This window comes from Carettochelys insculpta, chromosome 4, assembly GCF_033958435.1.
Source record: "Carettochelys insculpta isolate YL-2023 chromosome 4, ASM3395843v1, whole genome shotgun sequence".
Lineage (NCBI taxonomy): Eukaryota > Metazoa > Chordata > Testudines > Carettochelyidae > Carettochelys > Carettochelys insculpta.
The window spans coordinates 49,688,218-49,708,503 of NC_134140.1; the positions used below are offsets into that span (position 1 = coordinate 49,688,218).

The window sequence follows — 20,286 nt, forward strand, 5'->3', positions numbered from 1 at the left end:
TGACCTATGCATATTTAGTTACATTTAGCCAATGAAGACTTATAAAGTTTTTTTAATGTTCAAGATACATACTCTTCTGAACAGGCAGAATTCTCTCCCTCTTTGGTTCATCAGCACCTCTTCTACAATGTGGCTGCTAACCTGCACTGCTTAACATAATATCATTCAATTATGAATATATTTTCCCATTACTCATTTCAGCCTCCCTCCAAATGGGGCAAATATCTTTCGATAGCCTCTGCTCTGTAGTTAATTTTTTTACGTCACTGAAAACACTTCCACCACATCCTGTTTGCATGAGCTGTACCTGTTGCCCTGTTAACAGACCACACCAGCTGTGATGCTCCCCCGAGGCACCCAGGGTTGTGAGGCACCTCACCATCACCATTTAGGAGACAGGACTATTGTATGCTACATTCTGAAACTAGGAAAGACCAATACACAAGGCACCTGCAATGGCCGGGAAATGATTAAATGAAATATCTCCAGTTAATCCTGGCAAATATCCCCAACACTGCAGTGGAAAAGTCACTGACAGGCTGACCTGGTGGAAAATTCCCTCCCAACCCCATGTACAGTGATCAGTTAGCTATTAAGCCTAAGAGCAAAAACAAGCCAGCTAAACTCAGTTGAAAGAGAATGCTCAGAGCCAGTTCAGACCACTGCCCCACCCATCTCCCACTATGGCCATCCCTGCTGCTTCAGATGAACAAGATCAAAAAACCCACCTAGGAATACACTAAAGAGAGAGGATAGAAAGTCTTTCCTGCCCCCTACAGATAACCAGCTGGAAACCTGAAGCATAAGTTTTAGGAACAGGAGACAAACGGGAAGGAATCCCCAAGGTTCCCGAGTCCTGTCTCCATCAACACAAACCCCACTGCCCTATAATCCCATTCACAAATTTGTACACATTTGTCTTAAAACTAATTACACTGTTTGCCACCACAGCTCCTACTGGGACTCTGTTCCACAAGCTCATTTCTCTGATCATTAGGAACCTTCTGGTTTCCAGCCTGAATTTGTCCACGGACAGTTTAATACCATTTGTTCTTGTACAACACTGGCCTTTAGAGTAAACAGCTCTTCACCCTTCCTGCAATTTACCCTGTTTTATAGACAGTATCCCATCACCTCTCAGCCTTTGTTTTGCTGGGCTAAACAAGCCAAGCTCTTCAGCCTCTTCTCACAAGATAGGCGCTCCAGTCCACTGATCATCCTGACAAGTATCAGAAGGGTTGTCATGTTAGTCTGTATTCACAAAAATAATGAGGAGTCCTGTGACACCTTAAAAACTAACAGATTTATTTGGACATAAGATTTTGAAGGCACAACTAAACTTGGTTAGATGCAGCTGACAAAATAGTTTTTTTTGCCCACGAAAGCTAATGACCATCCTGGTAGCTCTTTTCTGCACCAGTTCTAGTTTACTTTTGTGTTTCTTGAACATATTACAGTTTTGAATTTCATCCCTACCTGAACTTTTGCAAGCAGTTCATGAAAACATAATAAAAATGAAAAGAACAGCTGAAAATTAAATTAAGCTAACAGAGAATCCTGACATAATGATGTCTGTCTGCCTTTTTGAAAATCTGAGGTTTCTAATAAACCTGCCTTTTTAAATAAGCTGACAGTAGGACCTTTCACAATAGTTTTTAATAAATCCTTGATAAAAATAAGTACATTTCAAGCAATTGAGAGATCCAGTATAAATTCCTAAAATCACTGGTTTCTTTGACAGATTATCATGCACAGACTCTGAAAAGCACTAACAGTTTCCTTTTAAACACGTATGCAAAAACATCTTAGTTCTTATGCTCCTCTAGAGGGCACTGGTAATTTATCAAGCCAGCTATCAGTACACAATAATAAGTCACTGGAATACATCCCAAAACTGGGCACACACACGGTAAGGAAAACTTTTCCAAAAACAAGTATTTCTGTGTTTTTGGGAGTCCAATCAGTGAGAAAGACATGCCCATAGCTAACCTGTTAGAAAGGTGCCTGGGAGATAGGAAGGAGACGTTGGTTCTCGGAAGCCAGGCTCTAAAGATGCTTGTTGGACTGGAAGCACTAGTACATTTGTTTTCTGTTTTACACAAACAAACTAAAGCAAATATTGTTCTAGTATAAGCATAGCTGTGGGACCTGCACCAATTATGCTGTGAAATTACAAACAAAAAACAGTGGCATTTTAAGTAAGAAAAAATGCTATTTCAAGGAAAAAAAGATCAAGATTAGTGTTTTAAGGTCCAAGTGATCCACACAAATTGTACACTTTGAGCCAGTGTGTGCAACCTTAATGTGAAAGAACAGATTTTTAAAAATTCGATCATGTTGCTTCCTATAGTTTTGACTTTTAATTCTATGCAAATCTCTATAGGAAGCACTTCAACTTTAAATATTACTTTATTGAAAAAGTGAGCTGTACTTAGCCTTGCACACATGAGCTACTCAGGAGAATTCCACATTTCTAGGTACATGGAGATATGTTTAAACATGACTATACACATTTGCGCATAAAAGAAAAACCATTAACGAATATGCAGAACGTCCTATGTACTAAGCCTTTCAGATGCATCAGAAGAAGATCAACTGAAAAAACAGAAGATGTGTGTGAAAAGGCCTTCAGAGGAAGATGTATTGACTGAGGAAATGAATTACTAAGGTTGAAAAAGAGAAGTTACTCACCATAGTAACTATGGTTCTTCGAGATGTGTCCCTGTGGGTGCTCCACAATAGGTGTGTCGGGCTCGCCTGGTGCCACAGATCGGAATTCTTCCAGCAGTTTCTCTTGGATTGCGCATGTGCCGGCGCGTGCCTCCCCCTTGCGCGTCCCCGGCCACGTGCGCGATCCGGTCCCCGCCAGTTCCTTGACCAACTGCCTCAGATGCTCCTGAAAAACACTAGACAGAGATCCGAAGCGGGGAGGATGGGCGGGTGGTGGAGCACCCACAGGGACATATCTCGAAGAACCATCGTTACTACGGTGAGTAACTTCTCTTTCTTCATCGAGTGTCCCCGTGGGTGCTCCACAATAGGCGACTACCCAGCAGTAACCCAAGAAAGGAGGCGGGTAATCGGTTTATGTGCAGCTTGCCTCCGAGAGGACCGCTGTCGAGACGCGGGTATCCTCTTGGAATACCTGATGTAGGGCATAATGCTTGGCAAAAGTGTCATAGAATGACCAGGTCGCCGCTCTACAGATGTCCTTCAATGCAATGCCCTTAAAGAAGGCTGTTGACGCCGCCACCGCCCTGGTGGACTGAGCCCTGGGCAGGGCCAGCAAAGGAGTCTTTCGAAGTTCGTAGCACATTTTTATACAGGATACAATGTGCTTCGAGATTCTCTGTGAAGAGAGACCTTTTTCTTTTGACCTGGGAGCGAGAGAGACTAGAAGCCTGTCTGTTTTCCGGAAGGACTTAGTTCTGCCTATGTAGAAGGCCAACACCCTTCTCACATCCAGGAGATGCAGGCATGCGTCCTTGCTGGAGCTGTGAGGCTTCAGGTAAAACGAGGGTAAAACTATTGGCTCGTTAAGATGGAATTCTGATGAAACTTTTGGAACAAAGGTTGGGTGCAGCCTTAAGGTTACCGCCTCCTTTGAGAATACTGTGCAGGGCGGCATTGCCATAACTGCAAGCTCACTGACCCTGCGAGCTGACGTAATTGCAAGGAGGAAGGTTGTTTTTATCGTAAGGAGACTTAGGGGAACCGTGGCTAATGGTTCAAAAGGTGGACCCGTAAGCGTGCTGAGCACCAGGTCCAGGTTCCACGATGGAGGAAGCGGTTTCCGAGGGGGGTACAGGTTTACCAACCCCTTCAAGAACCTGGTAACGACAGGATGGGCAAGTACCGTGGGCCCCTCCTCTGTATGCCAAAAGGCTGATATAGTGGCGAGGTGGACTTTTAGCGAGGATAATGAAAGTCCATCCCTCTTGAGGTCCAATAAGTATTCAAGTATTACTGGTACAGGAACAGCAAGGGGAGCTAACTGTTTGGCGGAACACCAGGCTGTGAATTGAGTCCATTTCTGCTTCTAAGCCTTCCTGGTGGAGGTCCTTCGGCTACTTTCCAGGACTTGTTGTACTCCCTCCGTGCATGTACTTTCTAAGGAGCTGAGCCACGGATTAGCCATACTTGTAGGCGCAGGCTCTGAGGGTTCGGGTGCACTACGGACCCCTGGGCCTGCGTGAGTAGGTCCAGCGCCACCGGTAGGGGGAGCGGTGGACGGTCTGACATGCGCAGAAGCAAGGGAAACCATTGCTGCTGATCCCATGTTGGGACTACTAGTATCATGCGAGCTCTCCCCCTTCTGGCTTTCTGCAAGACCTTGTGGATAAGCGCTGTTGGGGGGGAACGCGTAAAGTAGGTGGCCCCTCCATGGAATCATGAATGAGTCCCCCAGGGACCCCCGCCCCACTCCTGCCCTGGAGCAGTACTGGGGACACTTCTTGTTGTGCTGTGTGGCAAACAGATCGATCTGGGGAAACCCCCGTGTATGAAAGATCAGTTGTAGCAGATCGGCGTGGATTTGCCATTCGTGCGTGAGTGCGAAGTGCCTGCTCAGCTGACCTGCTTTCACGTTGTGAGCACCCAGCAAGTACGAGGCTTTCAACGTAATGTTGGCGATGCACCAGTTCCACAGTCGGACTGCTTCCGCACATAGGGCACGGGATCGGGCTCCTCCTTGTCGATTTATGTAAAACATAGTGGAGGTATAAGTCTGTATTGATCCCGACTACTTTGCCACATATGTGGTCTTGGAAATGCTTGCAGGCATTGAACACTGCTCTGAGCTCTAGTATGTTTATGTGCAGTGACTGTTCCGCAGGGGACCACGGCCCTTGCGTCACCTTGTCACCGATGTGCGCTCCCCATTCTATGTGGGAGGCATCGGTAGTAAGAAAAATAGAAATTTCTGGTTGGTGAAAGGGCATCCCTGCTAGCAAGTTCTTGGGGTTTACCCACCACGCCAGGGATCTGCACACCTCTGTTGTGGGCGACACTACCCTGTGAACGGCGTGGGATGCCGGTTTGTAGACGCTCGCCAGCCAATGCTGTAGGCTTCGCATGTGCAATCTGGCATTCTGTACCACAAATGTTGCTGCCGCCACATGGCCCAGCAGCTGTAAGCACGTTAAGACTGGCACCATGGGGCTGTATGTAATGACTTGCACCAGCGTACTGATGACGCGAAAGTGGGCCTCGGGCAGATACACCCTTGCTGTGATATAGAGTTCATAGGGGCACGCATAAACTCTGTCCTGTGTGGGGTCAGTCTTTGACTTCGCGAGGTTGACGACTAGGCCCAGCGAAGCAAACGTGTCCGCTGTGATGCATATCATGCGTAGGACCTCTGTCTTCGAGGCTCCTTTCAGTAGGTAGTCATCCAGGTATGGAAATATGAATACCCCGTCTGTGCAGGTAGGCTGACACCACTGCCAAGGTTTTGGTAAAGACTCTGGGGGCCGAGGAGAGGCCGAACGGAAGAACCCTGTACTGGAAGCGTTCCTTGCCGACCATGAAGCGGAGGAAGCGCCTGTGTGCCGGGTGGATCGTTATATGAAAGTAAGCACCTTGTAAGTCGAGGTCTGCAAACCAATCTCCATCATCAAGTGCCGTGAGTATGGAGGCGACTGTAATCATCCAAAACCGTTGCTTGTGCAAGTAGTGGTTGAGGCCCCGAAGATCTAAGATGGGCCTCCAGCCTCCTGTTTTCTTCTCTGTGAGGAAGTAGCATGAATAAAACCCTTTCCCCTGGAATTGTTCCAGCACTCTTTCCACCGCCCCTATGAACATAAGATGGTCCACCTCCTGCTTGAGCTTCGCCTCGTGGGCAGCGTCCCGGAGGTGGGGCCTGGAGGGAGGCTTCGTCGGTGGGAGCGACTGGAAGGGGATTGCGTAACCCATGGCTATGATCTCCAGAACCCATTTGTCTGCGGTGATCTTTTGCCATTGGGAGCGAAATGGTCTGAGGCGATGATGGAACATGAGATGAGAGTGGCATTGCGCGATGGTAGTGATAGTGCAGCCCTCGACATGCCCGTCAAACTTGTTGCCTTTGGGCCTGTCCTGAGGGTGTACGGCTTTGTTGGGAACGTCGCCTGGGAGTTCTGTACTGTTGCTGCTGTTGATGTCGCCCTTGGTCGTAGCCCCGTTGATACTGTGCACGCTGTGGTTGGTACGGGTAGCGTCTTTGCTGAGGGTAATATTTTTTCTTCCTATATGGAGGGGTATAAATACCCAGGGCTCTAAGTGTAGCTCTCAAGTCCTTACTGGAGTGGAGGACCGAGTCGGTTGAGTCTGCAAACAACTTTTGCGTGTCAAAGGGAAGATCCACGATCTTCGCCTGTAGATCCCTCGGGATGCCCGATGTCTGGAGTCAGGATTCTCTACGCATGACCACTGCTGTAGCCGTTGAGTGTGCCGCCGTATCTGCCACATCCAGGGAGGTCTGGACTCCCGTCCTCGAAGCGGCGTAGCCCTCTTGCACAATTGCCTTTAACACTGGCTTCTTATCCTCCGGAAGTGAATCCATGAGAGAAGTAAGCCTGGAGTAATTATCGAAGTTATGGTTTGCTAGGTGTGCCGCATAATTTGCCATTCTCAATAGCAGGGTGGAAGAGGAATATGCCTTCCTGCCAAACAGCTCAAGCTTCTTGGCATCTTTGTCCGATCCCCCCCGATTTGTACTGAAAAGTCTTTGACCTCTGCTGGGATGATTCGACCACCAGTGAGTTCGGTTGTGGGTGACTGAAGAGGAACTCCATGCCCTTTGCCGGGACAAAGTACTTCTTGTCCGCTTTTTTATTCATAGGCGGAACAGAGGCCAGAGTCTGCCATATGGTAGTGGCTGACTCCATAATGGCTTCGTCCAGCAGGATAGCAATTTTGGATGAAGCCGGGGGTCTCACATTTTTCAGGAGTTTGTGATGTTTCTCCTGCACTTCTGCCGTTTGAATGCCTTGCGTGAAAGCCACCCTTTTAAACAGCTCCTGAAACTGTTTAAGGTCATCCGGGGGAGCGACATCCCCAGGGGCCATGGCCTCATCTGGGGGGGATGAGGAGGAACCACTAAGGTAAACCTCCCTCGAACTCTCAGGTTCCTGCAGTCGATGGTGTACCTGCTCGCTGGAGGGTTGCAAAGGAAAGTCTCGGGGTTCTAAAATTAACTCCCCTTGAGATAACTGAGTTTCCATCCCCGCCCGGGAGTGTCCACGGGGGTATTGGCTGGCCGGGGCGGACCTGCCCCTGGGCGTAGGCCTGGGGTGTCTGTGTCCAGCATGATAGGAACAACCATGGCAGCACAGGCACGGGTCCGGGGACGGAGACCTGGACCACTCTCGGGGTGTGTACCCCCGATGTCTGGGAGAGCGAGACCTCCGCGATGACACAGATAGCGGTGACACTGGTTTGTGACAGTACTCCAGCGGATCCAATCCTAGAAAGGGCGAAGGTGGCCCGAGCCATGGTGACATTGGTTGGAGGAACGGAGAAGGAGGTTCTGGATGGGCCAGTGGAGACCCAGGCCTTCTGGGCGGCATGTGTAGCACAGGGGGAGAGCTTGTTGTTAGCAGCAGCGCAGCCCTGTCCAGAGAAGGGCTGCGGTGCTGGGTTTTGGCTCTTGCCTTTCCCCTCCCCTGCGGGGCTGGCACCGCCCCCTGCCGCACCGGGGATCTCGGCCCCGCTGTCGGCGCCGCACTCTGCCCGCTCAGCTGCGGTGCCGCGTGGATAACGTCCTCCGGTGCCTGTGGGCTCCGTGCCTGCTGGCCCTGCACCGTTGGTGCCGCAGGGGTCGGTGCTGCCTGTGGCGGTGCCCCCGGTTCCTGCGCTGGCCTGGCCGCCGCTCTAGGCCCTGCACGTGCCGGCTGTTTTGTAATCGGAGGCTCAGCCTCTGCCACGTGCGCTGCCGTGGTGCCGCTTGCCTGAATATGCGGCTGGGGGCTGTGTGTTCCGCCCGTCCCGCTCGCTGAGACCGCCGGCAGGGATCAAGCTGGGGAGAGCTTCCTCCGTTTTTGCACCGAGGGGGTCAGAGAAGATGCCTTCCTTTTGTGGAACCCAGAGCCTTCTGATTGCCTCTCCGGCGCGTCTGGCTGGAGGGCCTTATCAAACAAGAGCATTTTAAGATGCATTTCTCTGTCTTTTCTTGCCCTGGCTGTGAGCTTAGCACAGCGGGAACACTTCTGGGTAACATGTGATTCCCCCAGGCATCGGATGCATTCACTATGCCCATTGGAGGCCGGCATAGCTTCACGGCAGGACTCACACTTTTTAAAGTCTGAAGAAGCCATCTCGGTGAGTCTTTTACTGTTAATAGGGTACTTAGCACCTTATCCATGCCTGTTTACCCAAATTGCGGACCCTGGACTGCAGGGCAGCAGGCGGCCTACTGGCCTTCACGTCCACTCTTCTTCTCCGCTCCTCTCGATCCTTTTTTTTTTTTTTTTTTTTTGAAAAAAGGAAACAACAATTTACACGTAGAAACACTGTCTAATCTGACTCTGGCCGTAGCCTGAGCGGATTCCATCTGCAGCCGATGGCGGTTGAGAAAGAACTGGCGGGGACCGGATCGCGCACGTGGCCGGGGATGCGCAAGGGAGCGGCGCGTGCATGATCCAGGAGAAACTGCTGTAAGAATTGCGATCTGTGGCGCCGGGCGAGCCCGACACACCAATTGTGGAGCACCCACGGGGACACTCGATGAAGAGCCACCAAATTCTATTTCCACATGAATCTTGGGCTGGGAAGGAAGCAGTCTTTATGTTTATATAATCTCCTCCCATTTGAAGCTGGCGATGACAACTATGATTCCATGTACGTACTCACATTCTGAAAGAACATAGTATGAGACCTGTGCAAGGGCATCCTTTTGGATAGAGCCCGGCATGGATACAAAATTTGCATCCATGTCCGCATTTGTATCTGTAAAAATGAGCCACTGCTATCCACATCCATATATGTGGATGAAGATACACACAGGGCAAGGGGAAGTCTGCAAGATGATAGAGCTGTATGAGGGCTTCCTTGCCTGTATAAAAATGTTAAGGGGAGCCCCATACAGGTGATTGCCCCAAGCCCTGCATGCCCCCAGGGACAGCCCTGGTTATATATTGCATGGAAAGCTATGTCAACACTGTTTAGGTTTAGATGTGCAGCAGAAGAAAGCCAGTCAGCCAGAATTCCTCTTCATAAGGAATAATTTGCAGTGGTTTGCAATGTTATGATACAGTAATGCAGTAATCTTTGTGAAAAGTATTATAGATATTCCTGAATTTTGTTTAATCCCTCAACTTGATAGTATTGAGACTTCAATATTTTTGGATTGATGATGTCTCTAGAAATAGCATATTAGTAAATGTCATGCAAAGAGGTTCTTTAAAACGCCTGTTTCCTAGTCTACATCTGCTTCAGACACTGCACTTCCCCAGCACAGTGAAAAGTTGCTGGTTTACTCTCTAAACAGAATTCCAGATCAATTTTCCACAGGAAAAAATCCCCCCCAGGCTAATGACTATCCCCAACCTTCCCTCAATTACCTCACAGGCTATTCTTTCATGTTCCCTGAGGCCAGGCCAATTCTTCACGTATGTTTCAACCCCCCTCAAAATCTGTAAATTCAGTTCAAACTTTACTCAGGGAGTTACCACACCATTTTAGGGAGTTACAGGATTCTGACCCCACCATCTTTTGCAATGCCTGATGCTGGACTATGTAGTTAGTATAGGTCTCTTCTGGGCTCTCCATTTTTTTTTCTTTAACTTGAACTTTCACATTGTATTCTGTATACTTTAATAGAAAGAAATTGAAAAGGCTTTCCTTCAATTAATGAAGGATAAAGTAACAACAGAAAGTACTTTGTTTCTGTTACAGTACTGGTGTTTCAACTTTGATCATTCACTACATCAATAAAAACAATAAAGGGATTCAGATTCAATCTAGATTTACCATCCTCTGTTAAAACTGCCAAACAAAGCTGTTTTGAGACAACAGAAAGATATTTGTAGCAGGCTTTCTTTTACTGCCAAGTAACATGTTAATAGCACAGCTTTCAACATGAGAATTGGGGACCATCCCAGTGAAAGGCTCACTAAAATATACACAGGATTAGTAACTGGGTCAGAGAAGAAGTCAGGATTAGGCAAGAAGAAGCACTTCTACTGAAGAGGAAAAAGCAGTAACATTTCTCCTCCGGATTAAGTGGGTCCCTAACTCCAGAATGGAACTTGTAATATATAGCTGCAGCTAACTTACCAGTCATAAATGATATTCTCAAAGTCTGTTAAAAACAATTTGACTTTAAGCCAGAGGTTCCTAAATCTGAGCCAGCCTTTTTAGGCAACAAATCTGAGGAACTCACTCAGATTGAAGTGACATTAGAGGAGGTTTTGGAATTAATTGATAAGCTGAATAGTAACAAGTCTCCAGGACCAGACGGCATTCACCCAAGGGTTCTGAAAGAACTCAAATGTGAAATTGCGGAGTTATTAACAGTGGTTTGTAACCTATCCTTTAAATCCACTTTGGTACCAAATGACTGGAAGACGGCCAATATAACACCAATATTTAAAAAAGGCTCTAGAGGAGATCCTGGCAATTATAGACCGATAAGTTTAACATCAGTACCAGGCAAATTAGTAGAAACACTAGTAAAGAGTAAAATTGTAAGGCACATAGAAGAGCACGAATTGTTGGGCAAAAGTCAGCATGGTTTCTGCAGAGGGAAGTCGTGTCTGTCTAATCTATTAGAATTCTTTGAAGGGGTTAATAAACATGCGGACAAGGGGCACCCAGTGGACATAATATACCTAGATTTCCAGAAAGCCTTTGACACGGTCCCACACCAAAGGCTTTTATGTAAATTAGGTGGTCATGGGATAGGAGGAAAGGTCCTTTCATGGATCGGGAATTGGTTAAAAGACAGAAAACAAAGGGTTGGAATAAATGGTAAATTTTCACAATGGAGGGGGGTAACTAGTGGTGTTCCCCAGGGCTCAGTCCTGGGACCGATCCTGTTCAACTTGTTCATCAATGATCTAGAAAATGAGGTAAGCAGTGAGGTGGCAAAGTTTGCAGATGACACCAAGTTGTTCAGGACAGTCAAAAGCAAAAGGGATTGTGAAGAACTACAAAAAGATCTCAGCAAACTGAGTGATTGGGCAGCAAAATGGCAAATGAAATTTAATGTGGGTAAGTGTAAGGTAATGCATGTTGGAAAAAATAACCCAAATTACACGTACTACATGATGGGGTCAAATTTAGCTATGACAGATCAGGAAACGGATCTTGGAGTTATAGTGGATAGTTCTCTGAAGACATCCACGCAGTGTGCAGCGGCAGTTAGTAAGGCAAATAGGATGTTAGGAATTATTAAAAAAGGGATCGATAATAAGACAAAAGATATCATACTTCCCCTATATAAAACTATGGTACGCCCACATCTCGAGTACTGCGTGCAGATGTGGTCTCCTCACCTCAAAAAAGATATATTGGCATTAGAAAAGGTTCAGAAAAGGGCGACTAAGATGATTAGGGGCTTGGAAAGGGTCCCATATGGGGAGAGGCTAGAGAGACTGGGACTTTTCAGTTTGGAAAAAAGGCGATTGAGGGGCGATATGATAGAGGTATATAAAATCATGAATGGTGTGGAGAAAGTGAATATAGAAAAATTATTTACCTTTTCCCATAATACAAGAACTAGGGGACACCAAATGAAATTGATGGGTAGTAGGTTCAAAACTAATAAAAGGAAATTTTTCTTCACACAGCGCACAGTCAACCTGTGGAACTCCTTGCCCGAGGAGGCTGTGAAGGCCAGGACTCTATTAGGGTTTAAAAAAGAGCTTGATAAATTTTTGCAGGTTAGGTCCATAAATGGCTATTAGCCAGGGATAAAGTATGGTGCCCTAGCCTTCATAACAAGGGCAGGAGATGGATGGCAGGAGATAAATCACTTGATCATTGTCTTCTGTTCTCCTTCTCTGGGGCACCTGGCATTGGCCACCGTCGGCAGATGGGATGCTGGGCTTGATGGACCTTTGGTCTGACCCAGTATGGCCGTTCTTATGTTCTTATGTTCTTAAGTAAAAGCACGCTACATCGGACGCTGATTTTTAAATGACGTCATTCTCCTTGCATATCACAAAAAAATAAATACAGTACCTTCAAAATGATCTCAACAAAAGGTTTGCTGAAAACAGACTGTTTTAAAATTGTTTAATTTAAATGAATGATTTTCTATAAAAGCTACAATGTGTTTATTGCACCAAAATACAGTAGGGTCTCAATGTTTGCGAGGGTTCAGTGTTCAGAACCCTCATGAATGGGGGGGGGGGGGGGGCTTGGAGTCCCAAGAAGTGGCAGCCATGGGTGCTCCCCACCCGGGGCCCTGGGGAGGTGGCGGCTGCCAGTGCTCTGACCCTGGGGAAGCCATGGCAGCCACCAGTGCTCAACGCCCCAGGGCCCTAGGGAAGTGAGGCCACTCACGAATAATTGAATTCGCGAATGTGCCACTTGTGAATGTCAAGACCCTACTGTACAGAAAATAATGACTGTTACCCACCCACCAGCCAATCAGAATTGCCCTGTACAATATTCATCTTCTCTTAGCATTTAAGGCTATTTCTGTTCTACAGTAGCTGCAGTGGCATAACGGCACCAATGTAGCTGTGCCGTTGTAACACTTCTACATAAAGATGTTAAAAGCCAGCAGGAGAGACGTCTCAACTCCCATTGCCAAAAGAGCCATATGCTAGGTCAGTGGGAGAAGCTATCCCATCTACATACTACGGGTCACACCAGCACTTAGGTCAGTATAACTGACATTGCTCAGGGATTACGCACACCCTGGAATGAAGTAAGTTATATCAAAGTAATTTATAGTGTGGACATAACCTAACAGTGCTAACCTACTAAACACTCATAGTTATTTGAGAAGTAGGACGAAGCAATTTCATTTTCATTTACTATTTTAAATAATAAAGAAGTATAGTACTCCATGCATTTCAGTACAAATGGTTCTCAAATAGTTTATATATTTTATGGAATTCTTAATAAAAACAGACCAACCAACCAAAATGAAAAGTCCAGAGTTGCACCTGGACTTTAGAAACTAGGTGGAACTGCTCTGGGAAATACATCCAAAACAGACAGAACTAACTAAAGCAACTCCAACAATTCTCTGATCTGTTGCCACAATAATAATCTCAACCCCGTGGCTTTAGTGCACCCATTGAAACACACTTAGTATTCAGTGTACTGCAATAAACAAAAATCACAATGAACAAGAAATTCATAACAAAAAATACAAATGGTAAAAAAACATTACTGAACACCCCAACATATTAAGACTTTTAAAACTAAATAACCTTTTTTGCACATGGAGTGTAAAAACACTTTACAATTAAATCTTAGTAGTAACTCCCAAACCATTGTTCTACATAAGTTTGAAAGCTCTCTCACTAACAATAATGGGTCCAATAAAAGATATTACCTCACCAGTCATCTCTAAAACCATTCATAAATAATCCAAATATAGCATAAAAAGTCAAAAATAAAACAGTGGTCCCAATTTAAAATAGTATGTAGACCTTAGTCTTCCTCCTTCAAGTCTCTTCTCAGATATTAATCTTAGAAAATAAAATATGCTCTTTAAATTGAGATGCAGAGTCATATGGATAAAAGGATATCCCTTTTCCCTATTCTAGCAGTTCCTACAAAAATCACATTTGGCTCCCCTATGGAGAAGCAAGGCTGACTCACATGTTTGGCCTACAGTAGGCCATCAAAGGCCCACTCTTTGTCTATTTCTGTGAGATGGTTCCCCAGGACCTCAAGTTTTCCTTTGGCAAAGATATCCGAAGTTCATCCAGATGCTACTTTGAAGCATCAGTATTATCGATAAAGATTTCTTAAGTATTTTCTAGGAAGTCAGCTGAACAGGAATCTGACCCTGACATTGTAAAATTGTGGCACAATATCTGTCTTGGACAATGTGGTTGCTACCAGCAACTTTAAGAGGCCAATGTTCTTTCTGACCTCTTTTGGGGGGAACAAACACATCTGAAAATGGCACACACTCTCTAAAGAGCTCATACCTACTACCTGGAAACAACAGCATAAGGTGACTGCAACATTCATGGGAGAAAACAAAACTCCTCAGTAGATGTCAGGGAGCTCTCGTCCCCTTAGAATTATGCTGCTTTCTGAGCTCCCAGAAGATTCAGCTAGAGATGCTCACTGCACCCTGCTTCACTTTTTCCTACGTTCAGGCTTCTTGCAAAAGTCTCCAGCTGTTCCAGAAGTGCTCTCCTCAAACCTGATGACGCTTTTGCCAGCGGTAACGTTGCATGACCAAAACAAACCTTAAAAACACTGCACACCTTGCCTGTTCAGCTCAGGAAAATGTTCTCAGAGTTGTTTCCTATCACTTCTCTAAAGCATTAATCCCTATAGAATAAAAATCTGTTAAAACAGTGCCGTTCAGAGGAGGATTTAACCTATCCTTCCAATCCTTTCAATAGACTCCTGTAATTCACTCAGCTGTAGCCTCAGGGCAGTTTTAACAGCTCAGTCAGAATTCCCTACAGTTAGGGATTTGTAATGGAACCATACACAAGCCCTTAACAGGAAGGTACCAGCAATTTTGCTCAATCCATTCTTGCGAGTTCAAAAGGTAAATGGTGCCCAGAACTTTCAAATGAAAGCTTAAGGAGACAATAATGAGTCTCCTACAGGTGGCAGAGATTTTCCTGAAAAATGACATCATTTGGGACACTGGCAGCACAGGGACTCTATGCATGCAAGAAGAAAGTAGTTTCCAAAGTTCTCCAATACTTAGGCTACGTCTATACTACGAGGTAAATTCAAATTTATATTGATTTTCTAATTCAGACCAGGCTCCCCACAAAGTCGAGTCATTGCTGCCACACACACATTGGTTAACATTGACTGTTGCAATAGTGCATTGTGGGAAGCTATCCCACAGTTCCCTCATCTCCGTAGCATTCTGAGTATGCTCGCTGGTCTTGACATCATCTTCCCCCATTGCATTTTCATCATTCCCCTCCTGATCCCTGAAAACATGTCAATCCCTGGAAATAATGCCGACTACACTCAAAATTAGAAGAAAGAACTGTTGATTTCCCCACACATTACTTTGACAACACGGGTGCAGCTACTTATTCTCAACTGGACATACACTGATGATTGCATGTATGAGATCCCTGAAAATTATGCAGGGGCTCAGAAGGCTTTTTAATTTGAGAGGAATGCAGGAAGAAAGAATTTTTTGTTTCCTCATTCATTATATTTTTAATGGAAAGGGCATGTGGCTTTCCACTACACTGTAAGGCTTCCATACGACTGAGTTCTCAACTGGCCATCCACTGAGCATTCCACCTCCCATCATTGCAGAAATGTTATTGCTGAAAATAATGCAGGGCCCCAGAATGTTTCTTACATTGAGAAGAACATAGGAAGAAAGAATTTTTGGTTTCCCCATACACTATATTGGTGTTGGGGAGAGTCTTAACATAGGGTCCCAGACTATTTTTTAAAGTTAAAAGAAAGAGGATAGAAAAGTGCAGGGGAAAAAAAGGAATATCTGGTTCTCCCCTTGTGGCAGCAAGCCCAGGTATGGGCCAAGGGGGATGTGTGGTATTGGATGACCAGTTGAAGTGGTCCTCTCCAGGCAGCAGCAAGCCCCTTAGCCGCCAGGGTAGAGATTTTTCCCCAGCAGCAAGTCCAGATATGGGGCAAGTGGGGAGTTGGTGTCAGTGGATAACCAGTTGAGTTGTTCCTTCCCCTACGGCAGCAGCAAGCTCCTTAGCCACTGGGGAGACTTTTCCCCGATGACAGCAGGAAGCCCAGGTATGGGCCAAGGCGGGGAGTGGGGTCCGTGGACAATCAATCAATCAGTTGAGTTGTTCCTTCCCTGGCAGCAGTACCACGCCCTTTAGCCAGCAGGGGAGACTTCCCCACGGCAGCAGCAAAGCCCAGACTTTCTTTCCTGCATGACTGGCAAAATTGTCAGCACCGAACGGCAGGCACATCTCCTTTTACTGGGTTGGGTGGAGGGCCACCCATGTGATGTGGCTGAACGTGGGACAGACTCGGACTGCATGGCACCTGTGGGGGAGGCAAGAGGGTTCACGCTAAAATGTAAACCGCCGAGAAGAAGTTTCTTGGCGTGTTATTCAAGCACGACCCCCAGCACAGCCTTGTTGACACGTGGTACAGGCAGAACCATGAACTCCCTGCAGGGGCTATTTTGAATGGGTAGATGCACTCACACTGCTAACAGCATAGAAAGAAAAGTAATTTCTCAGACTCTCATACTAACAGGAGTCCACAGCTAACAGTTTGCTGCTTCTGCCTGGAAATTCAGGCTCCTCCTGTTACTGGAGAGCAGCAGTCAGAGAGGAACACCAAAGGGCATTATGGGTTACATACGGGACACCTCTGGAGGCTAATAAATTCGCTTTTAAGACGTGACACTTCCACATTTACATTTAATCGAACTTCTGAATTTGAGCTTGATGCTATACCAGTCAGGTAACTGTGATTGTGTAATATTGAGATCAGTGCACCCAAAATCGAGCTAATGGTCTTCACAGTGAAGACAGTCATGTGGCAAAATCCAGCTAACTGAATTAAACTCAATTTTATCACATACTGTAAACGCAGCCTCAGTTTCAGAGTTTAGGGCCAGAAGGATCCACCAGATCATCTAGTCTGATCTCCTGAATAGTATCAGACACCAATTTCACCTAGCACTCATACAACAAACCAAACAACTGAACTGAGACCAAAGCATTACAATGTACAGAGCAGACTACGGTGTTACACAGACAGAGAAGAGCAGGCACTGAGGTCCACCAACGCCCCAGGTCCCACAGTGTCAGGGAACCAACATGCAATAAGTGGAATAAACCTGCTTCTAGACAGTACAATACTTTGGTTTCAGCTTTGCTGTGAAGCACTCAGAAAGGCTAGTAAGAAAGGGTTTCCTGGTATCGAAGTGGAAGACATGTAGTGGTTAATAAGGCATGAATAGAATTATACATTTTTTTTATGAATGTTGATTGATAGATAATTGCTGACTCCTGGGATTCTCTTCACCAGTCTTCATCTTTATTATTCGTTGAGCTTGTTAATGCTGAAAACTTGACTTGGGTTTAACTACTAAAATGAAACTCAAGCTTGCATACTAGTGAAGGCTAAGCACAGATAAGGATCCCAGCACCAGTGAGATTCAAAGGCAGTGCCCAAATGGTGAGGCCAGGTTTCTGACACCCACACACCCCCTCTTGGCTAATGGGAGGGCTGATGTCTGTTCCCTTTCTCTGTCTCTCCTGGCACTTATACGGAACTCTCTCCCGCTGTTCATTCTTGCAGCTTCAAGAGTGGAGGAAATGTGGTTGCCAGAAGGTGCAGGAACAGTTACAATGACAACTCTTCTTCTCCCATAGCTGGTTTCATAAGATCTCTCACTCTCCTCCCACCATAGGGGAGGAGCATTGATGCAGAACCCGAGGAGGTTCTGGATGACTGGGTCTCACACAGAAAGCTGCGCTCCTATGACAGGTGCTCTGCTCCTAATACATAAGACTAATCCAAGAAAGGAAAAAGCTGGTACAGTAGAAGTTCTACGATCCAGCAACCCTAGGAAATGGTGCGTGCGTGCGTGCGCCGAATAATCAAATGTGCCAGATATTGGAGTGGCGCAACAGGCCCTGCTCCACCAGCCCGACTGCTGCCATTGCAGGCTGGGCAGCCGGCCCCCGCCCCTGCTGCCACTGGCCCCCAACCCTGCAGCTGCCCCACGACCACCAGTCCCAGCCCCATCCGGGCTGCTTCCAGCACCTTTTGGGCAGCCAGACCTGAAGCTGCTGGCTGTTCTGGCCCTGTGGCAAATGGCCCAGCTCTGCTGGCCCCAGCCAAGCAGCCACTGGCAGAGCAAGTGCCAGTTAATTAAGCATGTCAGTTATCCAAATTCTAGATAATTCAGTTTTACTATACTTAGTATTTGCCTGTCTGGAAAAAATATGAAAACGCACACACACGATGGCACAAGAATGATTTGATTGACAGCAGTAAGTCATAAAGGATATTTTAGTGCACTATAAGAAGCAGAAGTTGTTTTACTTTCTTTACACATATTAAAGGATGAGAGACTATAGTTTATACTCTCTGAAATAGGACTCCCACGCTGCCAGTATCAAACATGATGGCATTTTTCAGCCTTCTGCCCTCTATGGGACTTTCCAGAAATACCAACTGGAATGTAAAGCTTTGATTCCAAATGCATTTCCCTCCTTATGTTAAGCATAAAAAAAAAAACAGTTTTCCCATCTGATAGAAGACAAAGCGTGAAGAGATTTTCTTCATGTTGGAAAATGATGCCTATGGTATTAAATATCAGGCAAGGCCTAAAAGAGCTCAAAACCTCCACTCTAAATACACGTGAGATGGAGGTACTACTCCTAAACAGCAAAAGACACTGTATAGTCCACTGGAATTTACCAACATCTGCAGAGCCCAAGCAATGACAGTGGGAATTAACCCAGGCCTAGAGGGGTTGAACCGGGGCCACGCAGGGCCGTGGTGGGGGGAGAGCAGAATTTTGAGTTGCGCTTAACTCGCATTAATGTGAGTTAAGCGCAATTCAAAACTGTACATTTCATGGTTTTACTGTACAGCAGATGCATAGAGAATATATGAGTGAGTTGTTGCTAATCACAAGATTCATCTGTTTTTGTATTTCGTGACTTGTTTAAATAGGCAAGCCTACCATTAACTTCTTGCATTTCAATGTTTCTTTGCTTTATTTTGGTCCAATGAGAATAATATATTCAAAAAGTTGAAAAACTTTCATGCCGCACAGCGAGCATATTTCTAAGGATTCCGAGTCCATAGACTTTTAAATATTGTTTTCAGTTTTCTAAGCGGTAGCCTTGCTTCACAGAAAATTCAGTTTTAAAAAAAAAATAAAAAGAGAGAGAGAGATCAGCACAGATGCCAATAGTTCTACTGCTGACTAGCCTGTCTCCTTGTCAAGAACAGAAACTCATCAGACTACTCTGTAAACATGTCCCAAACTGTGATGCTTCACAGTACAAAGGCAAAAGATTAAGCATTTGCGTCAGTGTATTTATCATCTTCCACATAGCTCTACAATTTAACAGGCTTTTGAATCTTTTTCAAAAAACAACACCCCCCCCCTTTTTTATTTTTTACCATTAAGCTCCAAAAAACACAACTACATCATGCATACAAGCACAAATTGTTCTCATTCAGCCTCAAAATTCACCAGGGACGAAGTGATGATAGTGGGTTAAGAATTTCGATAGTAATGCATATCCTTTAAAGCTGTGGCCTCGAAACCAAGGGGCATATCTCCATGAAGTGGGTTGAGGGGTGTGGAGAAATGCTTGGGAGGGTGCAGCAGGACTCAGGCCAGACTACCCAGGGAGGCAGGGATAGAAAACCACCCAGCGCCGCTCTGCTCCCAGCTTCACTTTCACCCCACCCCCAGCCATAGTTGAAGACAGGGTTTAATCCTGGCTCTAGGCCACCAGCTCCCAGCCCCCATCCCGTGGGTTCCACTCCCAGGTCAAGGAAGCATGGACACATTCCATGGAGGGTAGGGGGAATGACAGAAAAGATTTGGGCACCAGGGCTTTAAATGCTTCAGACCAAAGGAAGCATGGATACTGAAACATTCCCCATACTACGTGGTGAAGAATATAACATAATGCTTACCCATGCTCATTTTAATGGGTAAGTTTTCTCTGCTTGCAGCCTCCACCAGGTGTCTCCTAACTTCCATCACAGCTTCCTTTTGTTTGAGATTCATCAAGGACTCCCAGAGTGCTTTGGCAGCTGGTTCACTGTAAGAAACCAAGAGGGTTACACTAAACACCTGTTGCATAATGAAATAAGTTCACAGTAATATTTACAATTTAAATGTGTTCTCATATGCAGTAACTTCTATGGGATGGATAGTATATAGACTAAATATTAACTTTCAAAAACAGTTACTGTGATTAAGGACATCAGAAGAGACCAAAAGGTCCATCTAGCCCAGTACCCTCTCTTCCAGCAGTGGCCAGTGCCAGATGCCCCAGAGGAAGCGAACAGAAAAGGTAAACGATCCCTCTCCTGTCATCTATTTCCAGCCACTGACAAACTGAGGCTCGGGACACCATTCCTACCCATCTTGGCTAACAGCCACTGATGGAGCTTAACTCCATGAATTTGTCTAGTTCTTTTTTTTAACCCCTG

The 20,286-nt window shown here is 45.9% G+C and overlaps 1 protein-coding gene across 2 annotated transcripts in view; it reads right to left on the bottom strand.

The window, feature by feature from the left end:
• Positions 1–20,286, bottom strand: part of SCFD2 (sec1 family domain containing 2) — a 287,532-nt gene that overhangs the window by 216,729 nt on the left and 50,517 nt on the right. For both annotated transcript variants that reach the window (XM_074992763.1, XM_074992764.1), the window contains exon 3: positions 19,765–19,892. In XM_074992763.1, the coding sequence (XP_074848864.1) occupies positions 19,765–19,892 (128 nt within the window). The remainder of the gene's footprint in view (positions 1–19,764; positions 19,893–20,286) is intronic.